The 15,000-nt window shown below is 43.4% G+C and overlaps 1 protein-coding gene across 1 annotated transcript in view; it reads left to right on the forward strand.

Moving 5' to 3' along the window:
* sim2 (SIM bHLH transcription factor 2) overlaps nucleotides 1-15,000 on the forward strand; it is a 22,264-nt gene that overhangs the window by 5,904 nt on the left and 1,360 nt on the right. The window contains exons 4-9 of the mRNA XM_077241927.1: nucleotides 1,226-1,334; nucleotides 1,889-1,974; nucleotides 6,607-6,806; nucleotides 11,197-11,303; nucleotides 11,463-11,610; nucleotides 11,689-12,176. Coding sequence (XP_077098042.1) covers nucleotides 1,226-1,334; nucleotides 1,889-1,974; nucleotides 6,607-6,806; nucleotides 11,197-11,303; nucleotides 11,463-11,610; nucleotides 11,689-12,176 — 1,138 coding nt within the window. The remainder of the gene's footprint in view (nucleotides 1-1,225; nucleotides 1,335-1,888; nucleotides 1,975-6,606; nucleotides 6,807-11,196; nucleotides 11,304-11,462; nucleotides 11,611-11,688; nucleotides 12,177-15,000) is intronic.

Here is a 15,000-nt window from a genome sequence, read left to right on the forward strand (position 1 = left end):
GGTGAACTGACGGGTGAACTGACGGGTGACCTAATGGGTAAACTAATGGGTAAACTGACGGTAACCTGACGGGTAAACTGACGGGTAAACTGACGGTAAACTGACGGTAACCTGATAGTAAACTGACGGGTAAACTGAGGGTAAACTGATGGTAAACTGAGGGTAAACTGACGGTAAACTGACGGTAAACTGACGGGTGAACTGACGGTAACCTGACAGTAAACTGACGGGTGAACTGACGGTAACCTGACGGTAAACTGACGGTAAACTGACGGTAAACTGACGGGTGAACTGACGGTAACCTGACAGTAAACTGACGGGTGAACTGACGGTAACCTGACGGTAAACTGACCGGTAAACTGACCGGTAAACTGACCGGTAAACTGACCGGTAAACTGACGGTAAACTGACGGGTAAACTGACGGCAATGACCTTGATAATCGTGAACCCATCACGGGTGAGTTAAAGGGACAACGCTGTTTTAAATGCCTAGTCAAAGCAGCATCTTCCGCAGAGAAGAGGCAAATGAAGCTGTTAATGTGGGAACACCTGTGTGTGAGCCTGAGCATTCAAATGTGCTGTTACTGCTGGAGGGGGGGGTGAGAGAGAGAGAGAGAGTGAGAGTGAGAGAGAGAGAGAGACTGAGGCTACACCACAGAACACTGAAGCTCATGTGGATCATCATGTTCAGACTCATGTTCGAACACACACACGCAGTGTGTTTAGTAAAGTGCACATTCCTCTGCGCGCCGCCGCACTACAAAGAGCAGATTAGCGTCTCTGCGCAGCTGCAGAGAAAGTAATTTGTCGCTGAAGTGCTGAGAAGTGACCTTCCCTGTGTCTGATGTGCCCTTCTAATTTACACACTGAAACAGATCAAAGTCCTAGATAGAATCGGCTTTTGTTTTCACATGCAAATCATGTTTTTATACATGAACTTTCTGCAGCGGGAATCAGATTGTGTCTTTGAGATGCACACAGATCAATTTCAGACAAACAGGAGCTTAGCTTCAGCCTGACACACACACACACACACACACACACACACGCACGCATGCACACACAGAATTCACAATAGGCATGTTTGTGGGTTGATATAATCTTCTTAAATGACACACACTCTCAGTCTTAATCTCAGTGGCGTTTTTTCCAGTATATTGACTGGTTTCTCTTCAAGAGAAACACACCTTAAAATGACTGAATGATGATTTATGATCTCTTGTAGGTGGAACTTACTGGTAACAGCATCTTTGAGTACATCCACCCGTCAGACCATGATGAGATGAGCGCAGTGCTGAGCGCTCACCCACCACTACACCCACACTTCCTGCAGGGTACACACACACACACTCACACACACACACACACACACACACACACACACACACACACACACACACACACACACACACACACACACACACACACGTAGTGTTTCCATGTTTTATGGGGACTTTCCATAGACATAATGATTTTTATACTGTACAAACTGTATATTCTATTCCCTTACACTAACCCTACCCCTAAACCTACTCATCACAGAAAACTTTCTGCATTTTTACATTATAAAAAACATCACTTAGTATGATTTATAAGCTGTTTTCCTCATGGGGATCAAAAAATGTCCCCACACGAACAAGGATTTCAGAGTTTGCCATCCTTATGGGGACATTTTGTCCCCATAAGGTAGGGTTTACCAGGCCACACACACACACACACACACACTCTCTCATGCACACACACACACACACAAACAGACACACACACACACGCACACACACACACACACTCACGCACACACACACAGACTGGCGCACAGACACACACACACACACACGGAATGCAATGCTTTATATTTCTCACAAGGCTCTTCGGGTGTGTGTTCCAGAGTTTGAGCTGGAGCGCTCGTTCTTCCTGCGGATGAAGTGTGTGTTGGCGAAGAGGAACGCAGGACTCACGTGTGGCGGGTATAAGGTGAGTTCGTCTCTACATCATGAAACACCCGCACATGTTTCCATTTGGGCCAGTAAAATTATATTCTGCGTAATTTTCTTCTCAAGCCCGAGTTTTGCATTGCAAATGTCATTATGAAAGCAAAGCAAAAGCGTTTGTCAAGAGCTCGTTCACATCGAGCATTTAACATTCATCTGCCATTTTACTGTCGTTTAGCAGCGTCTGATCGAGACTCTGCTGCATGAACTGATGAACTGATCTGATTAAATGTAGCAAAGACTCGTGTGTGTTTCATACATCATGAATGCATGACAGCTCGCGGCCGACACACACACCCATCTCCCTGCACCGGCTCGACTATAAGCTTTCATAAATCAAGCTGTGGAGATTTGTTTAACATTTACATTGGCAATAAACAAGTGGTTTATGTCAAGTGAAGAATAAATCAGGCACTGGATTTAGAGGCGCAGGACATAGACGTGTGTGTGTTAGTGCGTGTGTTAGTGAGTGTGTAAGAGTTTGTGTGTTCTTACAGACCACTCTCTTTAGTCTCACACACTCACTCACACACACACACACACACATACCTGTGAAAATGCTGATGGTGTGCACATGCATATTATGTGTTGAGTCTATAGGTATGCGCGTTTGAATATATTTGTGCGCAGGCGTGTAGTCTTTCTTTACAAATAGACCTCAACAAATTACTTATCTGGCCTTAAAAAATTATAATACAGGATTATGTATCGCTTCCGCGTAGCCACGTGAACTGGAATTTTTTTGACAACGTTTTATCTGTACAGAGGTAAAGGGAAGGAGGGCCTCACAGGGGAGAGACTAGTGACACTTCAGGACTGCGTTGTCGTCGTGTCCAGGCGCTAAACAGCGATAAACAGAGAGACTAGTATTAGCGTACCAAGTACATCAGGATTTATGAGAAGGGTTCCCTGTTCCGGCTGATCTAAACTATGCAGCCTAACATTGAATTATTGAAGTCTATAATGTGTCATGTGTATGCTAAGCCAAAGAGATGTGTTTTTAGTCTAGATTTGAAGTGACAGACTGTGTCTGCTTCCCGGACAATGTTAGGAAGATTGTTCCAAAGTTTTGGTGCTAAATAGGACAAGGATCTACCGCCAGCAGTCGATTTAGATATTCTAGGTATTATCAACTGGCCGGAGTTTTGAGATCGCAATAGACATGAAGGACTATAATGCGTTAAGAGCTCGCTCAAGTACTGGGGAGCTAAACCATTTAGTGCTTTGTAAGTAATCAGCAATATTTTAAAATGTATACAATGTTTAATAGGGAGCCAATGCAGTGTTGACAGAATCGGGCTAATATGGTCATACTTCCTGGTTCTAGTAAGAACTCTAGCGGCTGCGTTTTGGACCAGCTGTAGTTTGTTTATTAAGCATGCAGGGCAACCACCCATAATAGCATTACAATAATCTAGCCTTGATGTCATGAACGCATGAACTAATTGTTCCACATTTGCCATTGAGAGAATATGACGTAATTTAGATATATTTTTAAGATGGAAAAATGCAGTTTTACAGATACTAAGCACTTGAAACGACATCTTTCAAATGATCAAAGAGCACACTTACACACACACACACACCCAGGTTCCTAACCGACGACGAGGACTTTACGAGGTGTATGAATCAAGTGTTTGATGATAAAGATGCGTCTTCAGACGTTTTTTCAATATGTCTATAGACTTGAGTTCAGCAGCTCATTCCTCCTGCTGGGAACAGTCAAGGTGAAGGTCTGTGAAAGTGATTCTGTGTCTCTTTGGGATGATGCACCACGAGGCGTTGTGCACTTGCAGAACACAAGCTTCTGTAGGCACATGGGACTGAAGTAGAGAGTTTAGGTATAGGGAGCAGAGCCAGTGGTTGATCTGCAGAAAAACATCAGTGCCTTGAATCTGATGCGAGTGGCTGCTGGGAACCAGTGCAGCTTTATGAGGAGAGGAGTGATGTGTCTCTTCAGCTCGATAAAGACACTCTTGATGCAGTATTTGGATCAGTTTGACAGTGGATCAGAGGTTTGACAGTGATGCTAGAGTAGAGAGCATTACAATAGTCCACTCTGGACAAAACAAGAGCTTGGACAAGGAGTTGTGTAGCTCCTAATCCTCCTGATGCTGTATAAGGCAAATCTGCAGGTCTGTAAGTTCAACTGATTATCAATCACAACTCCAAGGTTCCTAGCTTACATGGATGGAGTTATGGATGATGAACCCAGCTGAATAGAGAAGTTGTGATGAAGTGTTGGGTTGGCCGACACCACAAGCAGTTCTGTCTTCACCAGGTTTAGTTGAAGGTCGTGATCCTTCATCCAGCCAGACAAGTCTGTCAGGCAAGCTGCGAGCAGCTTCCGTCGGATCATCCGGCTGGAGTGAGAGAAAGAGTTGTGTTTCGTCAGTGTATCATTAGGGTTGACAGGAGGATCTGGTGGTAATTGTGTCAAAAGCAGCAGCAGATCCAGCAAGATGAAAACTGAGGATTTGGAAGCTGCTCTTGCCAGTCTCAGAGCTTCAGTAACCAAGAGCAGGGCCGTCTCAGTTGAGTGACGCTTCTGAAACCAGACTTTGTGTTGATCTGTGTGAGAAAAGTAGAGACTTAATTGAACACGACTCGTTCACGTGTTTTAGCAATGAATGGAAGGGATACCGGTCTGTAATTTTCCAGATGTGCTGGATTCAGAGTGGGTTTCTTAAGTAGTGGGGTTAGCAGATCCTCTGCCGTGGGAAAGATACCAGTGTGAAGAGAGGTGTTGATGATACAAGTGAGTGCAGGTACAACTGAGGAAGAAATGGCTTGAAGTAGATGAGTGGAAATAGGATCAAGCGGAGAGGTAGTAGGGTGATTGGAAAGAATGAGTTTGGAGACTTCTGACTCTGAGAGTGGAGAGAAGGAAGAGAGTGTGTGTTTGCTGTTAAGATGTGTGTGTCAGTTTGTGGTGTGGAGATTTGGCTGCTGATGGTGGTGGTTTCATTTATGAAGAATGTTGCAAAATCATCAGCTGTTAGGGTTGATGAAGGAGGAGGAGGGTTAAGAAGAGAGGAGAAAGTTTTGAAAAGCGTGCGAGTCAGAAGAATTGATAATTTTGTTGTGATAGTAAGTCATTTTAGTTGTAGAGACACTAGCAGAGAAGAAAGAGAGGAGGGATTGATAAAGACCAAGGTCAGTAGGATCTTTCGATTTGCGCCACTACCTCTTTGCAGCCCAGAGATTAGAACATCAGATAACCAGGGGACAGAGGGGGTGGCGCGGGCTGGCCTGGAGGAAAGGGGGCAAAAGTTGTCCAAGCATGATGTTAGAGTGGAGAATAGAGTATCAGTTGCACTGTTAGTATCTAGTGTTGAGAGCTGATCAGGTGGAGGTAGTGTGGATGAGACCAAAGAGGATAGGCGAGAGGGTGAGAGTGAGTGTAGGTTTAACCCGAAAGGAGACCTGTGGAGGAGTGTGTGTTGTGTTCTGAGGCAGGTTGAGTTTGAGAGTGAGGAGGAAGTGATCTGAGGTGTGCAGCGGAGTGACCAGTGTATGGTCAGGGGAGCAGTAGTTCGTGTAAATAAGGTCCAATAGGTTACCTGATTTGTAAGTAGCGACAGGAGATACTCAACTCGAGGCAATAAGACAAGCGGAGTGTGGAAATCAGCAGCCTGAGGTTTTTCTAGGTGGATGAAGTCTCCAACAACTACCAGAGGAGTACCATCTTCAGGGAAGGATGAGAGTAACACATCCAACTCCTCCAAGAAACTCCCAAGCTGATCTGGGGGACGATAAACAACTACAAAATGTATTTTAATAGGACTGGTGATAGTAATTGAATGTGATTCAAATGAGCTGTTGTCACACAGAGGTAGTAAAGGATAACATTTCCAATCGTTGGAGATGAGCAGACCAGTACCTCCACCCCTTCCGGTCAGGCGAGGGGTATGTGAGAAAGTGAAGTTAGTGGAGAGGGCAGCAGGTCTGACAGTATCCCAGAGGTCCGACCCAGGTCTCAGTCAGGGCCAATTGGCTGAGACCTGAATGACTAGAAATAGATGTAATGAAATCACCTTTGTATACAGCGGACTGGCAATTCCAGAGATCGATAGGAAAAGAGATTAAAGTACTAGAAGAGTACTAAAAAGTACCCACTGGAAAGGTACGCAGGTTGTTAGGATTGTACAGCGTCCTCCGTGTGACATTTGATTTTTTATGTGTTAGTAATAGTAGGGATTTGGAAGCACATAGTGAAGAGAGGTCACAAACAGAAAGATGAAAAGAAGTTGTGTAGAAAAAACAAGAAAATACTCAAGGTGCCTTGCCGGTGTCCTTGCTCGGTGGAGTCGCGCAGGTGGAGTCTTCACACGAGGGCTGCCGAGTCCGCTGCTGCGGTATACTACTTGATTTTATACCCACCTGAAATGTCTTGATTGAATACAGCTGGACACGCCTCACTATCAAAACTGTTTACCCATACAGTAACAGCACAGTAAACAAACAATGTTTCCTAGTAACTACAACTGCGCTAAAATAAAATAAGAAAAAGATACAAAAACACTTACAGTTACTATCACCTCCACACACACACACACACGCTCTGCTGAACTGTTTCCCGACATAAAACACTGAACCAGTCTGATGCTCACAGGTGATTCACTGCAGCGGGTACTTGAAGCTCCGTCAGTTCGTGATGGACATGTCTCTGTATGAGTCCTGCTATCAGATCGTGGGTCTGGTGGCCGTCGGTCAGTCTCTTCCTCCTAGCGGTGTGACTGAGATCAAACTCCACAGCAACATGTTCATGTTCCGCGCGAGTCTTGATCTCAAACTCATCTTCCTGGACAGCAGGTGAGATTCGGCTGAACTCTGAACACTGTCTCTCACAGCGCACACACACACACACACACACACACACACACACACACGCGCACACATGCACACACACACACACACACACACACACACACACACACACACGCACTCTCTCACAGTGCAGCGATCAACTTTCACTTCCGCAGCTAATATGGTGCATTCAAGTCATGTCGGAAAAATTTTATTTACCTGTCGAACACTGCGAACATCAGGCTCTTCCTCAGTGTTTCTGTCTTTTCCAGCAGAAATATTGAAACATTTTAAAATAAAGATACTCTATATTGCCAAAAGTACTGGGAAAGTCCTCCAAATCATTGAATTCAGGTGTTCCAATCACTTCCATGGCCACAGTTGTATAAATCAAGCACTAGGCATGCAGACGCTTCTACAGACATCTGTGAAAGAATGGGTCAGTGAACTCAAGCGTGGGACCGTGATCGGTTGCCACCTGTGCAATAAGTCCATTCGTGTAATTTCCTCACTACAAAATATTCCATGGTCAACTGTTAGTGGTATTATAACAAAGTGGAAGCAATTGAGAACAACAGCAACTCAGCCACGAAGTGGTAGGCCATGTAAAATCACAGAACGCGATCAGCGCATGCTGAGGCTCACAGTGCGGAGAAGTCGCCAACTTTTTGAATAGTCAATATCGACAGACAGGAGGTGGGATTATGGTGTGGGGTTGTTTGGTGGAGGTGGGATTATGGTGTGGGGTTGTTTGGTGGAGGGGGGATTATGGTTGTACCCCTGCTGAAAGGCGGTGATCCAACCATTCTAAATAATTAGAGACCGATTTCGAAGCTATCAGCTGTGGCTAAAATTTTAGAATCTATTGTCACTGAACAGCTAAAGGAATTTTTAACTAACAATAGTATTTTATCTAGGTTTCAGTCCGGTTTTAGAAAAAATCATAGTACAGTAACTGCTACTATGAAAGTCTTAAATGACATTACCTGCGCCCTAGATACTGGAAGATCATGTGCTGCAATGTTTATTGATTTGACTAAAGCTTTTGATACGGTCAATCATGGTATCCTTTTGTCGCGTTTACATTGTATCGGTCTCTCTGAAACCGCATTAGGCTGGGTCAGGAATTATTTAAATAATAGGTGTCAAAGAGTGCAAATTAAGGGGTCTCTTTCTGATAGGCTCACCATTGAATCTGGTATGCCACAGGGGTCCATTTTGGGTCCCCTGTTGTTTACATTATATATTAACAACCTTGGTGCTAATCTATCAGATACAAGTATCCATTTATATGCCGATGATACCATTTTATATTGTTTTGCATCTTCTATTGAAAATTGCATTTTAAAGTTGCAGGAAGCATTTGAATTAGTTCAGCGTAACCTATCTTCTTTAAAATTAGTCCTAAATGATAAGAAAACAAAATACATGGTCTTTTCTAGGAAACATAAGACTGATTCTTCTCCACCACCTATTTACACTTTGCAGGGTAACTCTATAGAATTGGTCTCCTCTTATAAATACCTAGGGTTTGTGTTGGAAGAGGACTTATCATTTAAGTTACATGTTAAACAACTGTTGTCTAAGTTAAGGTTACAGCTGGGCTTTTATTTTCGGAACAGTGCATGTTTCTCACAGTCAGCCAAGAGAAAGTTGGTGGAATCTACCTTTTTACCTATCTTAGATTATGGAGATGTTTTTCTTACAGAAATACCACTAAAGCTCTCTTACAATCAGTAGATTCTGTTTATCACTCTGCTCTAAGATTTATAACTTGCACAAAATATCACACTCACCACTGTGCACTGTATGAAATGGTAGGTTGGCCTTTACTTCACATAAGAAGGTACAAACACTGGCTCATACTTGTATACAAGGCATTAGTCGGCCAGCTTCCTCAATATATCAATAGCTTATTAACTTTTAATAGTCAAGGGATAAATCTACGTTCAAGTAGATATATTCTGTTAAATGTTCCTTTAATGAAGACAGAGTTTGGAAAAACTGCTTTTATTTATAGTGCATCAGCTGCTTGGAATGAGATCCAAAGTTCATTGAAACTTGATGAACTTATTTCAGTACATGTGTTCAAGTTAGATTTAAACAAATTATTCAAATCTGTCTGCACTTGCTCTTAACGTTTAATCTTGTTTTATTTTTATATATGTGTGTGTTGTGAAATCTGTTTTATGTAGTTATGTATATTGTGTGCTGCTATTTTGGCCAGGGCACACTTGTAAATGAGATATTTATCTCAATGTGTTTATTTCCCTGGTTAAATAAAGGTTTAATAAAAAAAAAAAAAAAAAAAAAAATGGTGTGGGGTTGTTTGGTGGAGGGGGGATTATGGTGTGGGGTTGTTTGGTGGAGGGGGGATTATGGTGTGGGGTTGTTTGGTGGAGGTGGGATTATGGTGTGGGGTTGTTTGGTGGAGGGGGGATTATGGTGTGGGGTTGTTTGGTGGAGGTGGGATTATGGTGTGGGGTTGTTTGGTGGAGGTGGGATTATGGTGTGGGGTTATTTGGTGAAGGGAGGATTATGGTGTGGAGTTGTTTGGTGGAGGGGGATTATGGTGTGGAGTTGTTTGGTGGAGGGGGGTTATGGTGTGGGGTTGTTTGGTGGAGGGGGATTATGGTGTGGGGTTGTTTGGTGGAGGGGGGATTAAGGTGTGGGGTTGTTCGGTGGAGGGGGGATTATGGTGTGGGGTTGTTCAGTGGAGGGGGGGATTATGGTGTGGGGTTGTTCAGTGGAGGGGGGGGGGTTATGGTGTGGGGTTGTTTGGTGGAGGGGGGGTTATGGTGTGGGGTTGTTTGGTGAAGGGAGGATTATGGTGTGAGGTTGTATGGTGGAGGGGGGGGTTATGGTGTGGGGTTGTTTGGTGGAGGTGGGATTATGGTGTGGGGTTGTTTGGTGGAGGTGGGATTATGGTGTGGGGTTGTTTGGTGGAGGGGGGATTATGGTGTGGGGTTGTTTGGTGGAGGTGGGATTATGGTGTGGGGTTGTTTGGTGGAGGTGGGATTATGGTGTGGGGTTGTTTGGTGAAGGGAGGATTATGGTGTGGAGTTGTTTGGTGGAGGGGGATTATGGTGTGGAGTTGTTTGGTGGAGGGGGGTTATGGTGTTGGGTTGTTTGGTGGAGGGGGATTATGGTGTGGGGTTGTTTGGTGGAGGGGGGATTAAGGTGTGGGGTTGTTTGGTGGAGGGGGGATTATGGTGTGGGGTTGTTCAGTGGAGGGGGGGATTATGGTGTGGGGTTGTTTGGAGGAGGGGGGATTATGGTGTGGGGTTGTTCGGTGGAGGGGGGATTATGGTGTGGGGTTGTTCGGTGGAGGGGGGATTATGGTGTGGGGTTGTTTGGTGGAGGGGGGATTATGGTGTGGGGTTGTTTGGTGGAGGGGGGATTATGGTGTGGGGTTGTTCGGTGGAGGGGGGGTTATGGTGTGGGGTTGTTTGGTGGAGGGGGGGGGGTTATGGTGTGGGGTTCTGGGATTATGGTGTTTTTAGTTCCAGTGAAAGGAACTCTTAATGCTCCAGCATGACTGTGCTCCAGTGCACAAAGCAGGACCATAAAAACATGGATGAGGAGTTTAGTGTGGAGGAACTGGACTGGCACAGAGTCCTGAACTCAACCTGATAGAAAAGATTTGGGATAAATTACAGCGGAGACTGAGAGCTCCTCGTCCAACATCAGCAATATAATGTATCATTTACTGGAGAAGCAAAATGAGTGAAGATATTAAGTCTTGTTTTATGAAAATGAAGTGAGTTCTGCCAATGGGGTCAGAAAAATAATATTGTTTCCCCTTAAAATTAAGATTATTTTTCTGGCAGATATTTGTACTTGTTTTAAGCACGTCATTTAATTTTGATCAGTTTTTTAGTAAACAAGATTTAACATCTGCAGTCATTTTGCTTTTGTGCTGTAAAACGAGACAGAAACACTGAGGAAAAGCCTCATGTAGCAGTGAACGCACATCTGTGAGAAACAGCTTCTGTATCAATGGTCAATTTGTTGAAATTAATTAAAATAATTTTTCAAATTACAATAAAACTAGCTAAATTGCATGTACAAAATAATATATAACGATACATCATCTCCTTAAAATGAATAAAAACAAAACATGTATTCATAATTTTTTAGAAGTAGAGTTAAAAAATCTTGATGATTTTTTGTAGAAATGTTACATCGCAATCTTCTTCCAATCAAAGTGACTTGACATTGAATTTCTAACTTTTCAACTTGTAAATACAAACTTCCCAGGAGGACTTGAATGCACCAATCATACTTACAGTCTGGAACCAACAGGAAGAAACATCAGCTGTGATTTTTAACCATTTAAACCCATTGGTAGAAGCAGAAGGAGTCTCTTTCATCTAAATGTGTGTGTGTGTGTCAGGGTGGCGGAGTTAACCGGTTATGAGCCGCAGGATCTTATTGAGAAGACTCTCTACCATCACGTCCACTGCTGTGACGTCTTCCAGCTGCGATACGCACATCATCTACGTGAGTCGCTTCACACACACTTTCCTCTGTAGATCATCTACAGCCACAGCATGAATGTGTTTGTTCTACTGACAAGTCTAAGCAGCGTTTGCATGGAAACCTTAGTGAAGCTTTGTGTGTGTGTGTGTGTGTGTGTGTGTGTGTGTGTGTGTGTCTCAGTGCTGGTGAAGGGGCAGGTCACCACAAAGTACTACCGTCTGCTGTCGAAACACGGCGGCTGGGTCTGGGTGCAGAGCTGCGCCACCATCGTCCACAACAGCCGCTCGTCTCGACCACACTGCATCGTCAGCGTCAACTACGTCCTCACGTGAGTGACCTTTGACCTTCCTCACAGCAGTAGTGAGCCAGAACCGCTCGCTCTGATGCCGTGTCTCTCTCTCCACAGGGATGTGGAATATAAAGAGATGCAGCTCTCTCAGGACCAGAGCAGATCCAGACCGTCTCTATTCTATAAGAACTGTCTTGCAGCTCCTCAGGACTCACGCAAACAGCTGAAAGCCAAAGCAGCCAAACTCAAAAGCAAAGCCAGAGCATGTCCGTATTCGCAGGTGAAGGTGCTGACAGACTCTCCTGGGAACGTGACCTTGAGTGCTTGTGGTTTCCAGACCTCGCTGGAGTCTCCGTCCTGGAAGAGCTGCCAGCAGAGCCCCGTCTCACTGATGCACGTCCAGGAGCCGTCTCACACGCTGCCTCTGTCCTACGCATACATACACACACACGCGCAGACGCAGGCCTCCAGCGACTGTCGGAAAGCACCAGTAACCCCGATCTCCTCCAGACGACCCGTCCTCTCCTCACTGCAGTCGCCCTGGAGCTGCGCTAATAAACCTGCGGCGCACCTGCAAACTCCTGCCGCCTGCAACGCATTCTCTGGTACCTACACACACACACTCTCTCTCTCACACACACACACACACACACACACACACAGACACACACACACACACACACACACACTCTCTCTCTGACTTCAGATCCAACAGATGGACACATAGTAGGGCTGTTAATTGCTAATAGCGATTAAATTTAACTCTTTCCTCAACATTGATGGGATTTCCCCCTGTTTTACTGTAGGGGGCGCTTTTACGCATCCTCTGAGTACTGAACCTCTGGATCAAAACACAGGTGAAGAAGCAGCAGAAGCGAGCGATAGAAGCATTGCTGACGCACATGTTGATTTAGGGTACTGTCGGTGGCTGGAAACCTTTTTAAAAAACGCTGGTGAGGAAAGAGTTAATTCTATGTTTGCTCGATGCATCGATTCTGTTGATTTATAATAGATTCATTTTTGAATCATAGATCAATATTTCTATAGCATTTATACAGTACAGATTGTTTCAAAGCAGCTTCACAGAAATGAACAGGGTAAAATATCAGAATCAATGATGCAAACATCAAATATGAGACAAATTCAGATTCTGCTCTAAAAGACAGTAATTATTCAGATCGGTTCAGGTTCTGTTCTCATCTGATAATGTCAGTGCAGTCAGATCAGTAATATCACTGAATATTAACTCTTTCCCCACCAGCAGTTTTTTTTTGTTTTTGTTCTCAACAAAAGCTGAGAAAATTACATTTTTGTCAAAGACTACATGTGCGTCAACAATGCTTAAAAATTAGAAATAAGAATGAGAATATTCTGTCAATGGTGTGGAAAGAGTTAAATGTCTTTTAAACCCCAAATAAGAAAGCTAAAAACCAAAGGAACTTCTAAACTATTATACAATATAATACCAAAACATGAAATCAGTTACATGTGTGAATTAAAGGGGACATATCATGGAAATCTGACTTTTCCCATGTGTAAGGGCTATAATCGAGTTACCGGTGCTTCTACCAACCCAGAAAACGTGAAAAGTGAAACCCAGTAACTTTGTTCTGTTGAGACTTTCTCTGCAAGCATGTCGAAAAATAAGCCAATCAGATTTCGCTCTCCTTCTGACGTATGAAGAGGATCTTATTATAATATTACCGGCCCTTAATCTGCACGTTTATAATATTACCGGCCCTTAATCTGTACGTTTATAATATTACCGGCTCTTAATCTGCACGTTTATAATATTACCGGCTCTTAATCTGCACGTTTATAATATTACCAGCCCTTAATCTGCACGTTTATAATATTACCGGCTCTTAATCTGCACGTTTATAATATTACCGGCTCTTAATCTGCACGTTTATAATATTACCGGCTCTTAATCTGCACGTTTATAATATTACCGGCTCTTAATCTGCACGTTATAATATTACCGGCTCTTAATCTGCACGTTTATAATATTACCGGCCCTTAATCTGTACGTTTATAATATTACCGGCTCTTAATCTGCACGTTTATAATATTACCGGCCCTTAATCTGCACGTTTATAATATTACCGGCCCTTAATCTGCACGTTTATAATATTACCGGCTCTTAATCTGCACGTTTATAATATTACCGGCCCTTAATCTGCACGTTTATAATATTACCGGCTCTTAATCTGCACGTTTATAATATTACCGGCTCTTAATCTGCACGTTTATAATATTACCGGCTCTTAATCTGCACGTTTATAATATTACCGGCTCTTAATCTGCACGTTTATAATATTACCGGCCCTTAATCTGCACGTTTATAATATTACCGGCCCTTAATCTGCACGTTTATAATATTACCGGCCCTTAATCTGCACGTTTATAATATTACCGGCCCTTAATCTGCACGTTTATAATATTACCGGCCCTTAATCTGCACGTTTATAATATTACCGGCTCTTAATCTGCACGTTTATAATATTACCGGCTCTTAATCTGCACGTTTATAATATTACCGGCCCTTAATCTGCACGTTTATAATATTACCGGCTCTAAATCTGCACGTTTATAATATTACCGGCCCTTAATCTGCACGTTTATAATATTACCGGCTCTTAATCTGCACGTTTATAATATTACCGGCTCTTAATCTGCACGTTTATAATATTACCGGCTCTTAATCTGCACGTTTATAATATTACCGGCTCTTAATCTGCACGTTTATAATATTACCGGCTCTTAATCTGCACGTTTACACACACCAGCCGACATTCGGTTTCTCGAGCGCCAACAGTGACCAGTTCTAACGCAACGGCAGAAGATCCAGCAAAGCCTGAAACTGTTCTGTCGTTGAGCACAGACGAGCACTGAACACTATTGACCAGAACATGTCACCGCTGTCTTATAAACACCTCAGGAACTGTGGACACTTGTGTAGAAGTTCAACATGATGATGAGATGATCAGTGTATCTCCACAACAACTACATAAATGTGTCCACTAACATTCAGAAACTCTTCCTGAATCTCTCCGTAAGGCTGCACTCGCTACTGGTTATTCTGGGATTCTGGATGAGTGAGATTGGCCTGTTTTGTTATTGCTGGAGTTTCTGAAGCTCGTGTAAAGACTCCGCCCTCTTCTGAACGGAGGCGGAGCTGCAGCTCATTTGCTTTTAAAGAGACACACACAAAAATGGCGCATTATTGTTCACATCCAAAAATGGGCGAATTTGAAAAGCTATAATAAATGATCTGTTATTTTGCACACATTCTGGAGGCTCATTAGATTTGTATTACCTCTTGTGAAAAGAGGCCTTTAATAAAATGTCACCTTTAATAACGAATTTCATTGTGAAACGAATTGAATCGTTCTGAGGCCATTAATGGACTAGACTCACAGAAAGTGA

This window comes from Siphateles boraxobius, unplaced genomic scaffold (genome assembly GCF_051911475.1).
Source record: "Siphateles boraxobius isolate OS27281-9 unplaced genomic scaffold, OSU_SipBor_1 248, whole genome shotgun sequence".
Classification (NCBI taxonomy): Eukaryota; Metazoa; Chordata; class Actinopteri; order Cypriniformes; family Leuciscidae; genus Siphateles; species Siphateles boraxobius.